This window comes from Coregonus lavaretus (genome assembly GCF_964263955.1).
Source record: "Coregonus lavaretus genome assembly, chromosome: 2".
Classification (NCBI taxonomy): Eukaryota; Metazoa; Chordata; class Actinopteri; order Salmoniformes; family Salmonidae; genus Coregonus; species Coregonus lavaretus.
The window spans coordinates 87,016,897-87,037,021 of NC_139989.1; the positions used below are offsets into that span (position 1 = coordinate 87,016,897).

At 38.1% G+C, this 20,125-nt stretch overlaps 1 protein-coding gene across 1 annotated transcript in view; it reads right to left on the minus strand.

Moving 5' to 3' along the window:
* Positions 1-19,098, minus strand: part of LOC311141221 (NLR family CARD domain-containing protein 3-like) — a 20,615-nt gene extending 1,517 nt beyond the window's left edge. The window contains exons 1-7 of the mRNA XM_084176481.1: positions 19,089-19,098; positions 13,944-14,028; positions 13,586-13,814; positions 11,329-13,120; positions 10,862-11,035; positions 505-678; positions 8-54 (exon numbers count right to left, since the gene is read on the minus strand). Coding sequence (XP_084032607.1) covers positions 8-54; positions 505-678; positions 10,862-11,035; positions 11,329-13,120; positions 13,586-13,796 — 2,398 coding nt within the window. The 5' untranslated portion in view covers positions 13,797-13,814; positions 13,944-14,028; positions 19,089-19,098. The remainder of the gene's footprint in view (positions 1-7; positions 55-504; positions 679-10,861; positions 11,036-11,328; positions 13,121-13,585; positions 13,815-13,943; positions 14,029-19,088) is intronic.
* Between the last annotated feature and the right edge of the window lie 1,027 nt (positions 19,099-20,125).

Below are 20,125 nucleotides of genomic sequence, written 5' to 3' on the forward strand. Positions count from 1 at the left end.
CACTCACATTTTCTAAGTCCAGGTTTCATTGTGTTCTCTCCACCATGTTCCACACTGTAGCGGTAAGCAGAAGAACAGACAGTCATTGAGGGATACACCTGAACTCTCACACACACACACACACACACACACACACACACACACACACACACACACACACACACACACTGGACTCACACACGCACACCCTGGACACACACACAAGGGACACACACATACACACACACTGGACACACACTCACACACACATTTGACACACACACACACACACACACACTGGACACACACACACACACTGGACACACACACACTGGATACACAAACACACCACACACAAACACACACACAGGACACACACACACACACACTCAGAAACGTACACTGGACACACACACACACCGTCTTTATATAACTTAGTCCAAGTGGTGGTCAGAATGTTTGTCTTAACTAGCCTGATAACTCCAACATGTCTGATATGAACATTGACATAAACCCTCTACATACTTCAGTTTCTCCAGTCTGCAGTGTGGATCCTCCAGTCCAGCAGAGAGCAGTCTGACTCCTGAGTCTCCTGGTTGATTGTAGCTCAGGTCCAGCTCTCTCAGGTGTGAGGGGTTTGACTTCAGAGCTGTGACCAGAGAAGCACAGCCTTCCTCTGTGACTAGACAGCCTGACAGCCTGCAAAGAGTCAAATCATATTAAAACCACACTTCTATTCTTTGGTGGTGAAAATAGTGGCAGTATATTTTTTTCAACATATTCAGATATATCAGTGTCCTGAAACCTGCCATATCTATTCAGAAATTAATGTATCATCATAAGAAATGTCAAATTATCATAATATTGCTTGTAGAGAGAAACATGTATAGTACAAATATTTGAGTAGACTGACCAGAGCAGTTTAAAAAGCAGTATCAGTCAAAAGACAGACAGTGAGGTATCAGATTTAGATTGTATTGAGTATACAGTCCACACCATATCTATTTTGACAGTGAAGCTAACATTTTAAATGTGGCTCTATACTCCAGCATTTTGGATTTGAGATCAAATGTTTCACATGAGATGACAGTATATAATGTCACCTTTTATTTGAGGGTATTTTCATACATATCTGTTTCACCGTTTAGAAATGAAAGCACTTTAAGTTTCTCCCATTTGAAGAAGTCATAAGTATTCTGACCAATTCACTTATAGTGTATTAAAGTAGTCAAATGTTTAGTATTTGGTCCCATATTCGTTGAATGCGATGCCTACATCAAGCCTGTGACTGCCATGATTGAGAAAGATCATGAATGAATCATGAGTAATAATGAGTGAGAAAGTTACAGAGGCTACAACAAAACATGCTAACCTCTCACCATTACCAATAACAGAGGGGGTATGATCCTTGTTCCTCTGTAACTTTCTCATTCATCCTTATTCACGATTCGTTCATGATTATTCATAATCATGGTAGCATCCACATGAATGTAGAAGTGTTCAGAAACATCTTCTATTCTTACTGACAATACAAGTGAAGTGACTCCAAAATGACAGGACATTATTCACCATTCAGTTTCTATTGGGAAAAACATCATCCAAAACACAACCAAGACAAACTGCAAATGCATTCAACAAGTTTGTAGAATCACAAGCTTGATGTAATCACTGCAGGCAAAGAATATTGGACCAAACACTAAACTTTTGACTAAATTAATTTGTCTAAATATTTATGACTTCTTCAAATGGGAGAACTAGACACATAAAATGCTTTCATTTCTAAACGGTAAAACAGATATGTATGAAAAACCTAAAATAAAAGGTGACATTCTGTACTGTTGCCTAATATGAAACATTCCATCTCAAATCCAAAATGCTGGAGCATAGCACCAAATGTAAAACTGTAAGCTTCACTGTCCAAACACATATGGTGTGGACTATGTGTGCCTGGTAAACACATGTGGATCTGGTGAACAGTTATCACTTGTTGACCAACTACAGGAATACTGACCTCAGAGTCTCCAGTTTACAGTGGGGATTCCCCAGTCCAGCAGAGAGCAGCTTCACTCCTGAATCCTTCAGGTCATTGTTACTCAGATCCAGCTCTCTCAGGTGTGAGGGGTTTGACTTCAGAGCTGAGACCAGAGAAGCACAGCCTTCCTCTGTGACTAGACAGCCTGACAGCCTGCAAAGAGTCAAATCATATTAAAACCGCACTGCTATTCTTTGGTGGTGAAAATAGTGGCAGTATATTTTTTCAACATTTTCATTTATACCAGTGTCCTGAAACCTGACATACATATATCATTATTAGAAAAAATCATAATATTGTGTGTAGAGAGAAAAATGTATAGTACAAATGTTTGAGTAGACTGACCAGAGCAGTTTAAAAAGCAGCATCAGTCAAAAGACAGACTGTGAGGTATCAGATTTAGATTGTATTGAGAATACAGTCCACACCATATCTATTTTGACAGTGAAACTGACATTTTAAATGTGGCTCTATACTCCACCATTTTGGATTTGAGATCAAATGTTTCATATGAGGTGACAGTATATAATGTCACCTTTTATTTGAGGGTATTTTAATACATATCTGTTTCACCGTTTAGAAATGAAAGCACTTTATATATCTAGTCCCCCATTTGAAGAAGTCAAACGTATTCTGACCAATTCACTTATAGTGTATTAAAGTAGTCAAAAGTTGAGTATTTGGTCCCTAACTCGTTGGTTGCATTTGCAGTTTGTTTTGGTTGTGTTTTGGGTTATGTTTTGTCCAATAGTAACTGAATGGTGGATGATGACTGGAGTAATTTTCTGTCTAAGTGAGTAGATAACAGGTTTCTAAACACTACTAAATTAATCCTGATGATGACATGATTGAGAAAAATAATGAATAAATCATGAATAATAATGAGTGAGAGAGTTACAGAGGCTACAACAAAACATGCTAACCTCTCACCATTAACCTCAAATAAAAGGTGACATTCTGTAATGTCACCTAATATGAAACATTCTATCTCAAATCCAAAATGATGGAGCATAGCACCAAATGTAAAACTGTAAGCTTCACTGTCCAAACACATATGGTGTGGACTATGTGTGCCTGGTAAACACATGTGGATCTGGTGAACAGTTATCACTTGTTGACCAACTACAGGAATACTGACCTCAGAGTCTCCAGTTTACAGTGGGGATTCCCCAGTCCAGCAGAGAGCAGCTTCACTCCTGAATCCTTCAGGTCATTGTTACTCAGATCCAGCTCTCTCAGGTGTGAGGGGTTTGACCTCAGAGCTGAGACCAGAGAAGCACAGCCTTCCTCTGTGACTAGACAGCCTGACAGCCTGCAAAGAGTCAAGTCATATTAAAACCACACTGCTATTCTTTGGTGGTGAAAATAGAGTGACAATATATTTTTTCAACATATTCAGATATATCAGTTTCCTGAAACCTGCCATATCTATTCATAAATTAATGAATGTTTCATTATTAGAAATGATCATATATTGATTGTAGAGAGAAACATGTATAGTACAAATATTTGAGTAGACTGACCAGAGCAGTTTAAAAAGCAGTATCAGTCAAAAGACAGACAGTGAGGTATCAGATTTAGATTGTATTGAGTATACAGTCCACACCATATCTATTTTGACAAAGATAACATTTTAAATGTGGCTCTATACTACAGCATTTTGGATTTGAGATCAAATGTTTCATATGAGGTGACAGTATATAATGTCACCTTTTATTTGAGGGTATTTTCATACATATCTGTTTCACCGTTTAGAAATGAAAGCACTTTATGTATCTAGTCCCCCACTTTTGAAGAAGTCATAAGTATTTTGATAAATTCACTCATAGTGTTTTAAAGTAGTCAAAAGTTTAGTATTTGGTCCGATATTCCTTGAACACAACGACTACATCAAGCTTGTGACTCAAACTCGTTGGTTGCATTTGCAGTTTGTTTTGGTTGTGTTTTGGGTTATGTTTTGTCCAATAGTAACTGAATGGTGGATGATGACTGGAGTAATTTTATGTCTAAGTGAGTAGATAACATGTTTCTAAACACTACTGAATGAATCCTGATGATGCCATGATTAAGAAAAATCATGAATGAATCATGAAAAATAATGAGTGAGAAAATTACAGAGGCTACAACAAAACATGCTAACCTCTCACCATTACCAATAACAGAGGGGGTATGATCCTTGTTCCTCTGTAACTTTCTCATTCATCATCATTCACGATTCATTCATGATTATTCATAATCACGGTAGCGTCCACATGAATGTAGAAGTGTTCAGAAACATCTTCTATTCTTACTGACAATACAAGTGAAGTGACTCCAAAATGACAGGACATTATTCACCATTCAGTTTCTATTGGGAAAAACATCATCCAAAACACAACTAAAACAAACTGCAAATGCATTCAACAAGTTTGTAGAATCACACGCCTGATGTAATCACTACAGGCAAGGAATATGGGACCAAATACTAAACTTATGACTAAATTAATCCGCGTGTGTGTGTGTGTGTGTCCAGTTTGTGCCTGTGTCCAGTGTGTGTGTGTACAGCGTGTGTGTACAGCGTGTGTGTTTGTCCAGTGTGTGTGTCCAGGTTGTTTGTGTGTCCAGCGTGTGTGTGTGTGTGTGTGTGTGTGTGTGTGTGTGTGTGTGTGTGTCCAGTGTGTGAGTGTGTCCAGTGTGTGTGAACCAAAACAAACCGCAAATGCATTCAACAAGTTTGTAGAATCACAAGCTTGATGTAATCACTGTGGGTAAGGAATAAGGGACCAAATACTAAACTTATGACTACTTTAATACAATATAAGTGAATATGTCCAAATTATTAAGACTTTTTCAAATGGGAGAACTAGACACATAAAGTGCTTTCATTTCCAAACAGTAACACAGATATGTATGAAAATATCCTCAAATAAAAGGTGACATTATACACTGTTGCCTAATATGAAATATTCCATCTCAAATCCAAAATGCTGGAGCATAGCACCACATGTAAAACTGTAAACTTCACTGTCCAAACACATATGGTGTGGACTATGTGTGCCTGGTAAACACATGTGGATCTGGTGAACAGTTATCACTTGTTGACCAACTAAATGAATACTTACCTCAGAGTCTCCAGTTTACAGTGGGGATCCCCCAGTCCAGCAGAGAGCAGCTTCACTCCTGAATCCTTCAGGTCATTGTTACTCAGATCCAGCTCTCTCAGGTATGAGGGGTTTGACTTCAGAGCTGAGACCAGAGAAGCACAGCCTTCCTCTGTAACTAGACAGCCTGACAGCCTGCAAAGAGTCAAATCATATTAAAACCACACTGCTATTCTTTGGTGGTGAAAATAGTGGCAGTATATTTTTTCAACATTTTCATTCATACCAGTGTCCTGAAATCTGCCATATCTATCATATATATATATATTATTATTAGAAAAAATCATTATATTGTGTGTAGAGAAAAAAATGCATATTACAAATATTTGAGTAGACTGACCAGAGCAGTTTAAAAAGCAGTATCAGTCAAAAGACAGACAGTGAGGTATCAGATTTAGATTGTATTGAGTATACAGTCCATACCATATCTATTTTGACAGTGAAACTGACATTTTAAATGTGGCTCTATACTCCAGCATTTTGGATTTCAGATCAAATGTTTCATATGAGGTGACAGTATATAATGTCACCTTTAATTTGAGGATATTTTAATACATATCTGTTTCACCGTTTAGAAATGAAAGCACTTTATGTATCTAGTCCCCCTATTTGAAGTAGTCATAAGTATTCTGACCAATTCACTTATAGTGTATTAAAGTAGTCAAGAGTTTAGTATTTGGTCTCAAACTCGTTGGTTGCATTTGCAGTTTGTTTTGGTTATGTTTTGGGTTATGTTTTGTCCAATAGTAACTGAATGGTGGATGATGACTGGAGTAATTTTCTGTCTAAGTGAGTAGATAACATGTTTCTAAACACTACTAAATTAATCCTGATGATGCCATGATTAAGAAAAATCATGAATGAATCATGAATAATAATGAATGAGAAAGTTACAGAGGCTACAACAAAACATTCTAACCTCTCACTATTACCAATAACAGAGGGGGTATGATCCTTGTTCCTCTGTAACTTTCTCATTCATCATCATTCACGATTCATTCATGATTATTCATAATCATCGTAGCATCCACATGAATGTAGAAGTGTTCAGAAACATCTTCTATTCTTACTGACAATACAAGTGAAGTGACTCCAAAATGACAGGACATTATTCACCATTCAGTTTCTATTGGGAAAAACGTCATCCAAAACACAACCAAGACAAACTGCAAATGCATTCAACAAGTTTGTAGAATCACAAGCTTGATGTAATCACTGTGGGTAAGGAATATGGGACCAAATACTAAACTTATGACTACTTTAATACAATATAAGTGAATATGTCCAAATTATTATGACTTTTTCAAATGGAAGAACTAGATACATAAAGTGATTTCATTTCTAAACAGTAAAACAGATATGTATGAAAATACTCTCAAATAAAAGGTGACATTATATACTGTCACCTAATATGAAACATTCTATCTCAAATCCAAAATGCTGGAGCATAGCTCCAAATTTAAAACTGTAAGCTTCACTGTCCAAACACATATGGTGTGGACTATGTGTGCCTGGTAAACACATGTGGATCTGGTGAACAGTTATCACTTGTTTACCAACTACAGGAATACTGACCTCAGAGTCTCCAGTTTACAGTGGGGATTCCCCAGTACAGCAGAGAGCAGTCTGACTCCTGAGTCTCCTGGGTGATTGTAGCTCAGGTCCAGCTCTCTCAGGTGTGAGGGGTTTGACTTCAGAGCTGAGACCAGAGAAACACAGCCTTCCTCTGTGACTAGACAGCCTGACAGCCTGCAAAGAGTAAAATCATATTAAAACCACACTGCTATTCTTTGGTGGTGAAAATAGAGTGGCAATATATTTTTTCAACATTTTCAGATATATCAGTGTCCTGAAACTTAACATATCTATTCATAAATGAATGAATGTATCATTATTAGATATGACAAATTATCATAATGTTGCTTGTAGACAGAAACATGTATAGTACAAATATTTGAGTAGACTGACCAGAGCAGTTTAAAAAGCAGTATCAGTCAAAAGACAGACAGTGAGGTATCAGATTTAGATTGTATTGAGTATACAGTCCACACCATATCTATTTTGACAGTGAAGCTAACATTTTAAATGTGGCTCTATACTCCAACATTTTGGATTTGAGATCAAATGTTTCATATGAGGTGACAGTATATAATGTCACCTTTTATTTGAGGGTATTTTCATACATATCTGTTTCAACATTTAGAAATGAAAGCACTTTATGTATCTAGGCCCCCTATTTGAAGAATTCATAAGTATTCTGACAAATTCACTTATAGTGTATTAAAGTAGTCAAAAGTTCAGTATTTGGTCCCAAACTCGTTGGTTGCATTTGCAGTTTGTTTTGGTTGTGTTTTGGGTTATGTTTTGCCCGATAGTAACTGAATGGTGGATGATGACTAGATACATATTCTGTCTAAGTGAGTAGATAACATGTTTCTAAACACTACTAAATGAATCCTAGTGTGTGTGTGTGTGTGTGTGTGTGTGTGTGTGTGTGTGTGTCCAGTTTGTGTGTGTGTCCAGTGTGTGTGTGTGTCCAGTGTGTAAGTGTTTCCAGTGTATGTGTGTGTGTCCTGTGTGTGTGTCCAGCGTGTGTGAGTCAAGTGTGTGTTTGTGTGTCCAGTGTGTGTGTGTGTCCAGTGTGTGTGTGTGTGTGTGTGTGTGTGTGTGGTGTATCGGGTGTTTGGTGTGTGTGTGTGTCCAGTGTGTATGTGTGTGTGTGTGTGTGTGTCCAGTGTGTGGGTCCAGTGTGTGTGTGTCCAGTCTGTGTGTGTGTGCATTTGTGTGTGTGTGTGTTCTGTGTGTACTGATACACGTGCACACACAGAACACAAACACACACACACACACACACACACACACACACACACAGTCTTTATATAACTTAGTCCAAGTGGTGGTCAGAATGTTTGTCTTAACTAGCCTGATAACTCCAACATGTCTGATATGAACATTGACATAAACCCTCTACATACTTGAGTTTCTCCAGTCTGCAGTGTGGATCCTCCAGTCCAGCAGAGAGCAGTCTGACTCCTGAGTCTCCTGGGTGATTGTAGCTCAGGTCCAGCTCTCTCAGGTGTGAGGGGTTTGACTTCAGAGCTGAGACCAGAGAAGCACAGCCTTCCTCTGTGACTAGACAGCCTGACAGCCTGTAAAGAGTCAAATCATATTAAAACCACACTGCTATTCTTTGGTGGTGAAAATAGTGGCAGTATATTTTTTCAACATATTCAGATATATCAGTGTCCTGAAACCTGCCATATCTATTCATAAATGAATGTATCATTATTAGAAATTATCATAATATTGCTTATAGAGAGAAAAATATAAAGTACAAATATTTGAGTAGACTGACCAGAGCAGTTTAAAAAGCAGTATCAGTCAAAAGACAGACAGTGAGGTATCAGATTTAGATTGTATTGCGTATACAGTCCACACCACATCTAGTTTGACAGTTAAGCTAACATTTGAAATGTGGCTCTATACTCCAGCATTTTGGATTTTAAAACAAATGTTTCATATGAGGTGACAGTATATAATGTCACCTTTTATTTGAGGGTATTTTCATACATATCTGTTTCACCATTTAGAAAAATAAATGCACTTTATGTATCTAGTCCCCTATTTGAAGACGTCATAAGTATTCTGACCAATTCACTTATTGTGTTTTAAAGTAGTCAAATGTTTAGTATTTGGTCCCATATTCCTGCCGACAATGATGACCACAACGAGGTGAACAGTGAGTGCATTATAAATACATTTGAATGAATGTTAGGTTTATGGTTCTTATGGCAAAAAAACAGTATGGGTTTATTGCTCTCTTGCGCCTCCCTGTGGCCGTCTGTGGGTACTACATAACTCCTTCATGACACTTGCTAGGCTCATAATCTGAGGTAGCAACTGCGTCAGATCTACAAATCCATTAGCTAGACCACCCAATTAGACAACAATCACCCCATTATACCCATTTGGTTTGCAACTCAGTGAACCTGCGCAGCATTCGCTCAATTTGATGCCTATGAACGAAGATTTAGATGCATATCAAATTACCCAGCAGTCATTTAGAAACAACAAGTCGTCCAAAAAATTGTTATTTCTTAATTTAAAAATGTCTTCTGGCTGTTTAAATCGGCCACATCTTGAAAAAGAGGACAGGGACATGCGTTTTGTTTAGATTGTACACTTTTTTCTTAAAACAAATATGGTTAACCATTACCAGAAAATGTTTAATGTTTGATGGCTATCCGCCAGCCATCGCCTCTTAAACTGTGTCTCACCTCACTATTAGTGACCACAACATGTACTCAGGTTAACATTGAGTGCGCTCACAAAGTAGCCGTCACCTTGTTAATAATAAGTTACCTGAGGTAAACCTACAGGGTTAATGCTCACCAAGTAGTTGTAACCTTGTTAATAATAAGTTACCTGAGGTAAACCTACAGGGTTAACGCTCACCAAGTAGCTGTAACCTTGTTAATAATAAGTTACCTGAGGTAAACATACAGGGTTAACGCAGGCAGGTCTCATTGATAACAATAGTGAAGCTGGCATTGTGACGCAGAACAATGAACTGGCAATAGAACGTTCTGAAGGCGAGTCGGTGCCACGGAGCTCAATAGAACTAATAGGAGCTGGTAGGGTGAAAAATGTCCGAACATTAGGCCTATTTTTTCGTGATTACTTCATAACTAGGGACAAGGTAATATTATGAAACTGGGCTCCATGGCGGATACAATGAACTAATTTTTCTCAGAAAAAAAGCGTTAAAAAAATGATATTCAAAAGTTTGGTCCTTGGACACAGAGGGGTTAAACACTAAAGTTACCATCCATCTAGTGAAGAGAGGAGAACCGGACAGAGGGAGCGTAGGCCAGCATCCGTCAATGAGAGAGGGAGAAGCCCTCCACGGTATTTAACAGGTGGAAGAAACAACCAGGGAGCTCCATCGGTCCACAAGAAATGCAGGCAGCCGGTGATGATGTAGTGGTAGCTAGGATAACTAGGATGCTGCTGGTAGAGTAGCTAGCTTAGCTAGCTGTACCGACTAGCTTGGCTAACTAGCAGGTCGTTCTTCTGTCCCTCGTCTCGAGGATGATGACGAATCCGGTGAACCACAAAATGAAACAAAGATAGCGAGTGAAAAGGATCTGGCTACACTCATACTGCCCCTGACCGTAAAGCAAAAAGCAAATTGAACAACAAACTTCGGTGTCTCAACACTGTAACTCCAAAATGACAGGACATTATTCACCAATCAGTTTCTATTGGGGAAAACATAAACCAAAACACAACCAAAAAAAACTGCAAATATATTCAACAAGTTTGTAGAATCACAAGCTTGAGGTAATCACTGTGGGTAAGGAATATGGGACCAAATACTAAACTTATGACTACTTTAATACAATATAAGTGAATATGTCCAAATTATTATGACTTTTTCAAATGGAAGAACTAGATACATAAAGTGCTTTCATTTCTAAACAGTAACACAAATATGTAAGAAAATATCCTCAAATAAAAGGTGACATTATATACTGTTGCCTAATATGAAACATTGTATCTCAAATCCAAAATGATGGAGTATAGCACCAAATTTAAAACTGTAAACTTCACAGTCCAAACACATATGGTGTGGACTATGTGTGTCTGGTAAACACATGTGGATCTGCTGAACAGTTATCACTTGTTGACCAACTACAGGAATACTGACCTCAGAGTCTCCAGTTTACAGTGGGGATTCCCCAGGACAGCAGAGAGCAGCTTCACTCCTGAATCCTTCAGGTCATTGTTACTCAGATCCAGCTCTCTCAGGTGTGAGGGGTTTGACTTCAGAGCTGAGACCAGAGAAGCACAGCCTTCCTCTGTGACTCCACAGCCTGACAGCCTGACAGAGTGATCATCATGATTTCACAAACACACTGTTAATTTAACACCAGTAGTGTAGAAGGACAATGGCAGATGCATTTGGTTTATTCTCTTAAACAACATATCGATTCATCTTCCGTCTCCTAGAATTGTATGGTCATATTGTTATACTAATATGAACATCAATGCATTGATTCAGTAAGTTTTTCAATGTAATATTATATATTATATACATATTATAATACATATATTTCTCTAAACTTAATATTTATTCCTGATGATTAGTTCTTATATGTCATTTGATGTACTCACAGAGCAGCTCTGGAGGCTTTGACCACTGGCAGCAGCCTCAGAAGACCTTCCTCTGATCTGGAGTATTTCTTCAGGTCAAACACATCCAGCTCCTTTTCTGAAGTCAGCAACACAAAGACCAGAGCTGACCACTGTGCAGGTGACAGTTTGGCTTTTGAGCGACTTCCTGATCTCAGGTAGCTTTGGATCTCCTCCACTAGAGAATGGTCATTCAGTTCATTCAGACAGTGGAACAGATTGATGCACCTCTCTGGAGAGGGATTCTCCCTGATCTTCTCCTTGATGTACTTGACTGTTTCTTCATGGCTCTGTGAGCTGCTTCTTGTCTTTGTCAGTAGACCTCGTAAGTGCTTCTGATTGGACTCCAGTGAGAGGCCCAGAAGGAAGCGGAGGAAAAGGTCCAGGTTTCCCGTCTCACTTTGTAAGGCTTTATCCACAGCACTCTTGTAGACAGTAACTTTACGCTTGTGTCTGATCCTCACAGAAAAGTTCCTGGACGTTGATTGCTGTTCCGCCATTAGATTCTCATTGTTGTTGATGAATGAGAGGAACACATATACAGCAGCCAGAAACTCCTGAATGCTCAGATGCACGAAGCAGTACACCTTGTCCTGGTACTGCCCACATTCCTCTTTAAAGAGCTGTGTGCACAATCCTGAGTACACTGAGGCTTCATTGACATCAATGCCAGCCTTTTTCAGGTCTTCTTCATAGAAAATTAGATTGCCCTTCACAAGCTGTTGAAAAGCCAGTTTTCCCAGTGACAGAATGCTCTCTTTATTCCAGTGTGGACCTGTCTCTTCTTTCCCAAGATACTTTTCATTCTTCTGTTTGGTATGAAACTCCACAAGGTGTGTGTACATCTCAGTCAGAGTCTTGGGCATCTCTTCTCTCTTATGTTTCAACATGTGTTCAAGGACTATTGCAGAAATCCAACAGAAGACTGGAATGTGGCACATGATGTGGAGGCTCCTTGATGTCTTTATGTGTGAGATGATTCTGCTGGCCAGGTCCTCATCACTTAATCTCTTCCTGAAGTACTCCTCCTTCTGTGGGTCATTGAACCCTCGTACCTCTGTCACCTGGTCAACACACACTGAAGGGATCTTATTGGCTGCTGCAGGTCGGGTAGTTATCCAGAGGAGAGCAGAGGGAAGCAGATTTCCCTTGATGAGATTTGTCAGCAGAACATCCACTGAGGTTGACTTTGTGATGTCACAGCATATCTTGTTCTTCTGGAAGTCTAGGGGCAGTCGGCACTCATCCAGACCATCAAAGATGAACAGAACTTTGTACTTGTCGTAGTTGGAGATTCTTGATTCTTTGGTTTCCATTGAGAAGTGATTGAGAAGTTCAATGAAAGTGTGTTTTTCCCCTTTCATCAAATTCAGCTCCCGAAAAGGGAATGAAAATACAAATTGGACATCCTGATTTGCTTTTCCTTCAGCCCAGTCCAGAATGAACTTCTGCACAGAGACTGTTTTTCCAATGCCAGCGACTCCCTTTGTCAGCACAGTGCTGATAAGTTTGTCTTGTCCAGTTAAGGGTTTGAAGATGTCGTTACATTTGATTGCAGTCTCTGGTTTTGCTTGTTTCCTGGTTGTTGTCTCAATCTGTCTCAGCTCATGTTCATTATTGACCTCTCCTGTTCCACCCTCTGTGATGTAGAGCTCTGTGTAGATCTTATTGAGAAGTGTTGGGTTTCCTTGTTTAGCGATCCCCTCAAATACACATTGAAACTTCTTCTTTAGATTAGATTTGAGTTCACGTTGGCAAATCACAGCAAGATCATCTGAATGAAGAAATAACACAGAGGATATTAATATTACATCTGTTTTAATGCCTACAGTATTCTAGGACTGTCATAAACTTTAAATTATAATAATTTATTATCTTAACTGTCTGTATAAATCTGAAAATGTTTTCATAATGCATTACACACTGGAGTGACTGTTTATATTATTATTCGTATTAATGATGGTATCATTAATGCTCTCTCTCTCTCTCTCTCTCTCTCTCTCTCTCTCTCTCTCTCTCTCTCTCTCTCTCTCTCTCTCTCTCTCTCTCTCTCTCTCTCTCTCTCTCTCTCTCTAATTTAATCAACACAACACATCCCTGCTGCTACTTGATGAGGTCACTAGGTGTTGTGTTAAGGCTGCTACAATATCATTGAGTTACACAGCTACTTTAGCTGTACTTTAGCTACAACATTTAAATGTTCTAAAACAGCATTCAACATGAGGCAGACAGCTCTTACTTTTCTCCAGTGTGTCAGCAAGCTCCTTCTGGTTCATTTTCCTCAGGACGTGCAGTGTGATCTTCAGAGCCCCCTCTCTGGCACTGCTCTCCTGCTTCTCATCTTCAGCATCCACCACTTCCTTATCCTGCTTCTGACTCTCAAAGCCTTCTGGGAGTTCTGGACTAAGAATCCTCTTGAACATCTTCAGCTCCTTCTTCACAAATGTCATAATATTCTCTTCAAGCAACTGAAATAAATCAAGTAAATCAGTTAAGCAAGAGACTAAATGCTTTCTCATTAACACATTAATGAATGATTGACAGATCAACTTTACTTGAGGTAAACAAAAACAAATGTACATAACAGGACCACATACACTGAATATGGAGGCCAGGTCTGTTTGATGACTCTGGGAAGACTGACCACTGAGAATCTCTGACTCTGATCTCTCCTGTTGGTTTCTGTGGACAAAACATGAGATTACATTTCCTCATCCAGGGAGTACACACACACACACACACACACACTCACACTCACACTCACACTCACACTCACACTCACACTCACACTCACACACACACACACACACACACACACACACACACACACACACACACACACACACACACACACACACACACACACACACACACAGGGAGGGAATGTTGTGTTTGTTTAATATCGTTTTAGGACTATGAAAATGGAAAAAAAGGTTTAGCCTATGGATTATGAAAACAACAAAAATAAATGGTAAAATGGGAGAGGAGAAATGACTAGAGACAGTGTTGTTTAACTCACTGACCATGACCCATGAGTTCTTCTTACCTTTGTTCAGTAGAAAGGTTTCCCTCTCTGAAGAATATAGGTAGACCCATAGACCTGTCACTCTTCATGGACACACAGCTGGGTACAGGGGAGGCTGGTCTCTCCTGCTTGATTGGGCTTCAACACAACAGAGACAAACATTACGTCTCTCATCTACTCTGAGCTCAGATGGGGAAACATAAGAAGAGTTTCTTTACAAATCGCTATATTTCCATTTTCAGAAAGTTCGTAAATTAGCTTTTATTGTTGAAAGAAATTATAAATGAAATGGGTGTGTTTTTTTTGTTTAAAATCACTTGATGGTTTATTTCAGATAATGCAGTTTTTTTGCCAAATGCTATATATCTGTCTCACTCTCAGAGAAATAAGTAGTACTGCTAGGTTTTACACAGTAATAATATCTATCTGCCTCACTCTCAGAGAAATAAGTAGTACTGCTAGGTTTTACACAGTAATAATATATATCTGACTCACTCTCAGAGAAATAAGTAGTACTGCTAGGTTTTACACAGTAATAGTATATATATATATCTACCTCACTCTCAGAGAAATAGTACAGCTAGGTTTTACACAGTCAAATGTAACAAATAACTACATTTTAAATAACAAATTAAATACAGTAATATGAGATCTGTACGTAAAACATTACATTTTAGTCATTTAGCGGATGTTCTTATACAGGGCCCAGTCTCACAAAAGCATCTTAAGGCTAAGTGTATTGTTAGAACATTCGCAGGAGCATCATAGTGTATTGCTAGAACATTCATAGGAGCATCATGGTGTATTGTTAGAATATTCATAGGAGCATCATAGTGTTTCCTCAATAATTTTAAACTGGAAGAACTTGTCCCGATTGGTGTTTTTAAATCTCTGATGAAGGATTTTGAGGCTGATTCCCTGACCTGTCAATGTTTTTAATTTGCTGTTTTTGATATTGTTATACTCTTGTGAATTCATGAATGGTTTTTACTAGATTACTTGTAGTTTTTCATGTTGTCTGTCTGTAATTTTTTGTAATGACTTGGTGCTGCCTATCTTGGCCAGGACGCTCTTGAAAAAGAGATTTTAAATCTCAATGAGCCCTTCCTGGTTAAATAAAGGTTAAATAATAAATAAAAAAGTGTATTGTTAGAACATTCGTAGGAGCATCATAGTGTATTGTTAGAACATTCGTAGGAGCATCATAGTGTATTGCTAGAACATTCATAGGAGCATCATGGTGTATTGTTAGAATATTCATAGGAGCATCATAGTGTATTGTTAGAACATTCGTAGGAGCATCATAGTGTATTGCTAGAACATTCATAGGAGCATCATGGTGTATTGTTAGAATATTCATAGGAGCATCATAGTGTATTGTTAGAACATTCGTAGGAGCATCATAGTGTATTGTTAGAACATTCGTAGGAGCATCATAGTGTATTGCTAGAACATTCGTAGGAGCATCATGGTGTATTGTTAGAATATTCATAGGAGCATCATAGTGTATTGCTAGAACGTTCATAGGAGCATCATGGTGTATTGTTAGAATATTCATAGGAGCATCATAGTGTATTGTTAGAACATTCGTAGGAGCATCATAGTGTATTGCTAGAACATTCAGAGGAGCATCATGGTGTATTGTTAGAATATTCATAGGAGCATCATAGTGTATTGTTAGAACATTCGTAGGAGCATCATAGTGTATTGTTAGAACATTCGTAGGAGCATCATAGTGTATTGCTAGAACATTCGTAGGAGCATCATGGTGTATTGTTAGAATATTCATAGGAGCATCATAGTGTATTGTTAGAACATTCGTAGGAGCATCATAGTGTATTGTTAGAACATTCGTAGGAGCATCATAGTGTATTGCTAAAACATTCATAGGAGCATCATAGTGTATTGTTAGAATATTCATAGGAGCATCATAGTGTATTGTTAGAACATTCGTAGGAGCATCATAGTGTATTGTTAGAGCATTCGTAGGAGCATCATAGTGTATTGCTAAAACATTCATAGGAGCATCATAGTGTATTGTTAGAATATTCATAGGAGCATCATAGAGTATTGTTATAACATTCATAGGAGCATCATAGTGTATTGTTAGACCTTCGTAGGAGCATCATAGTGTATTGTTAGAACATTCGTAGGAGCATCATAGTGTATTGCTAAAACATTCATAGGAGCATCATAGTGTATTGTTAGAATATTCATAGGAGCATCATAGTGTATTGTTATAACATTCATAGGAGCATCATAGTGTATTGTTAGAACATTCGTAGGAGCATCATAGTGTATTGCTAGAACATTCATAGGAGCATCATGGTGTATTGTTAGAATATTCATAGGAGCATCATAGTGTATTGTTAGAACATTCGTAGGAGCATCATAGTGTATTGTTAGAACATTCATAGGAGCATCATAGTGTATTGCTAAAACATTCATAGGAGCATCATAGTGTATTGTTAGAATATTCATAGGAGCATCATAGTGTATTGTTATAACATTCATAGGAGCATCATAGTGTATTGATAGAACATTCATAGGAGCATTGTAAAATCTCTGAGCTGGTTCAAAAAACCATTGTTATTAACGTTGCACTTGAAAACACTCATAATCTAACGCCTGCCTCAGACCACTTGTAGAAAGACTAAGTGAGTTGTGAATCATTAGAAACTAGTTTAGCCCTCCTGTCTCACTTTAAACACAGAAGATCTCCCCTAAACATAGAATCACATAGTTTATCTGTCTCTCTGTGATGCTGATCAATTCAGAACAAAGTTGACTACAAATACAAAGTTGCAAATATCTTTGCAATTGATACAAACAAGTGATGTATAAAATGATGCTTCAAATGAAAACCGAGATGACTGCATTAAAATATAAACAGTAGGCTATAGGCCTATTTCAATCATATTGAAATACATTTCATGTTTAATTAATTGAGTTCTATGTTGCTACTTGTAGGCTACTGTCTGTAATCTGTCTCAATATATTTCATGATGTGTAGCCTAACATGTGCCCAATGATGTGCCGAATCTGTGATTTAGTGCATTTTTATTGTGTAAGCATTAGAATAAACTACCTCAATATTTGCAGCCGTAGGTAGTAATATCTTTCTAGAAGCTGATCCGTGGTCAGTATTGTGAAATAATTATAATGTTAAGGAAAGATTTGAATGGAGAAAGCTGATCCAAGAGCAGCGCTCCCCTTCTTTTGATCCTATCAGTATCGACACATGCTCCACCGGACGTGATACCTTGTCGTGCTGCTGATCCAGTTTCTACTGGTCTGCCTGCGGATCTGGAACTCTGACCTGTTCACCGGACGTGCGACCTTGTCCCGAACCTGCTGTTTCAACCCTCTCTCTCTCTCTCTCTCTCCCTCTCTCTCTCTCTCTACCACTCCTGCTGTCTCGACCTCTGAATGCTCGGCTATGAAAAGCCAACTGACATTTACTCCTGAGGTGCTGACGTGTTGCAACCTCTATAACAACAGTGATTATTATTTGACCCTGTTAGTCATCTATGAAAATTTTTAAATCTTGAAAAACAATCTGAACTTAATGGCCATATCCTCTTATAATCTCCCCCTAGCATCCTCTCTATGTTTCTTCCTAGGTTCCTGCCTTTCTAGGGAGTTTTTCCTAGCCACCGTGCTTCTACATCTGCATTGCTTGCTCTTTGGGGTTTTAGACTGGGTTTCTATATAAGCACTTGGTGACAACTGCTGATGTAAAAAATGTATTCTGGGAACGCATATGAAGCAGACCAGGGCAGGGTTTGGGGTTTGGAAGTCAATGAGAGGTAAAAATGACTTCCTTAGTTTTAAATTTGGAAAATGTTCTGTCTTAAGTAGTTTAACAAACTGACACATGTTAGTCAAAAACAACTTTATATCGAAGGAGTGCCTTTGATTTGACGGCCTGCACATTAGACCAAATGACGTATTTCTGCGCATGAGCTTATAATCAAATCAAATTGTATTTCTAACATGCGCCGAATACAACAGTGGTAAACTTTACTGTGAAATGCTTACTTATGAGCCCTTTCCCAACAATGCAGTTAAAAAGTCACAAAAATTAGCTAAATAAAAAAAGGAAATAGTAACATAATAAAATAACAATAATGAGGCTATAAGGAGTACTGAGTCAATGTGCAGGGGTACCAGGAAGTTGAGGTAATAACTAGACTATATACAAGGAGTACCACTACTGAGTCAATCTGCAGGGGTACCAGGAAGTTGAGGTAATATGTACATGTATGTAGCGGTAAAAGTGACTAGGCAATCAGGATAGAGATTACATCTCCTCATCCAGGGAGTGCACACAAACACACACAGGGAGGGAATGTTGTGTTAGTTTAATATTGTTTCAGGACTATGAAAATGGAAAAAAGGATTAGCCTATGGATTATGAAAACAACAAAAATAAATTGTTAACATATAATATGTTATTAAATTGTGTTCTTACACTGGTACAGTCATGCCCTATGAGAAATGTACAACTGCGCATGTGCGAAAATAAAGCAAGGGCATTTCCCCCGTTCTGGTTAAAACACCAACGATGAACATGTGTGTTTATTCCTCCGTTAAGTAAGCCGGTATTCCTGTCCTGAAGATGACAGCACCAACAGAAATGGGAAAATGGGAGAGGAGAAATGACTAGAGACAGTGTTGTTTAACTCACTGACCATGACCCATGAGTTCTTCTTACCTTTGTTCAATAGAAAGGTCTCCCTCTCTGAAGAATATAGGTAGACCCATAGACCTGTCACTCTTCATGGACACACAGCTGGGTACAGGGGAGGCTGGTATCTCCTGCTTGATTGGGCTTCAACACAACAGAGACAAACATTACGTCTCTCATCTACTCTGAGCTCAGATGGGGAAACATAAGAAGAGTTTCATTCCAAAACGCTATATATCCATTTTCAGAAATGTTCGTCAATTAGCCTCTATTGTTTAAATAAATTATGAAAGAGATTGGTGTCTTTTTACTAGCTAATCATGGCATGGGGTTGATAAATGACAGACATGTATTTGTTTAAAATCTATCACTTGATGGTTTCATTTCAGAGAGACAAATAATCATGTTTTGTTGCAAAATGCTACATATCTGCCTCACTCGCAGAGAAATAAGTAGTACTGCTAGGTTTTACACAGTAATAATATATATATATCTACCTCACTCTCAGAGAAATAAGTAGTAATGCTAGATTTTACACAGTAATAATATATCTGCCTCACTCTCAGAGAAATAAGTAGTACTGCTAGGTTTTACACAGTAATAATATATATCTACCTCACTCTCAGAGAAATAAGTAGTACTGCTAGATTTTACACAGTAATAATATAACTGCCTCACTCTCAGAGAAATAAGTAGTACTCCTAGGTTTTACACAGTCAAATGTTGCAAAATTTGAAATGGTGTTTTTTACATTGGATAAAAGTAGAGACTCAGCTAGAAAAAGGTATATCATACACTACAGTTGAGGAACAATGGGAAAGTAATTCTGCTTTGAAAGATGATAATCTTGTAACCTCAATTTTGAGAAAATGGCCTTTGAATGTTTTGGTACACCTACTGGAGAGCTCTGCTTTATCTACAGTGGTATTACTTTGGCAGATAATGTCACCCATCTAAATAAATAGTTTGAAAAAAAAAAAAAATATATATATATAGTTAACTAAATGTATGGTGTTTTTGGTTTATGTCAGTTTCATTGTTTGTTATGCTATAAATTGTTATGT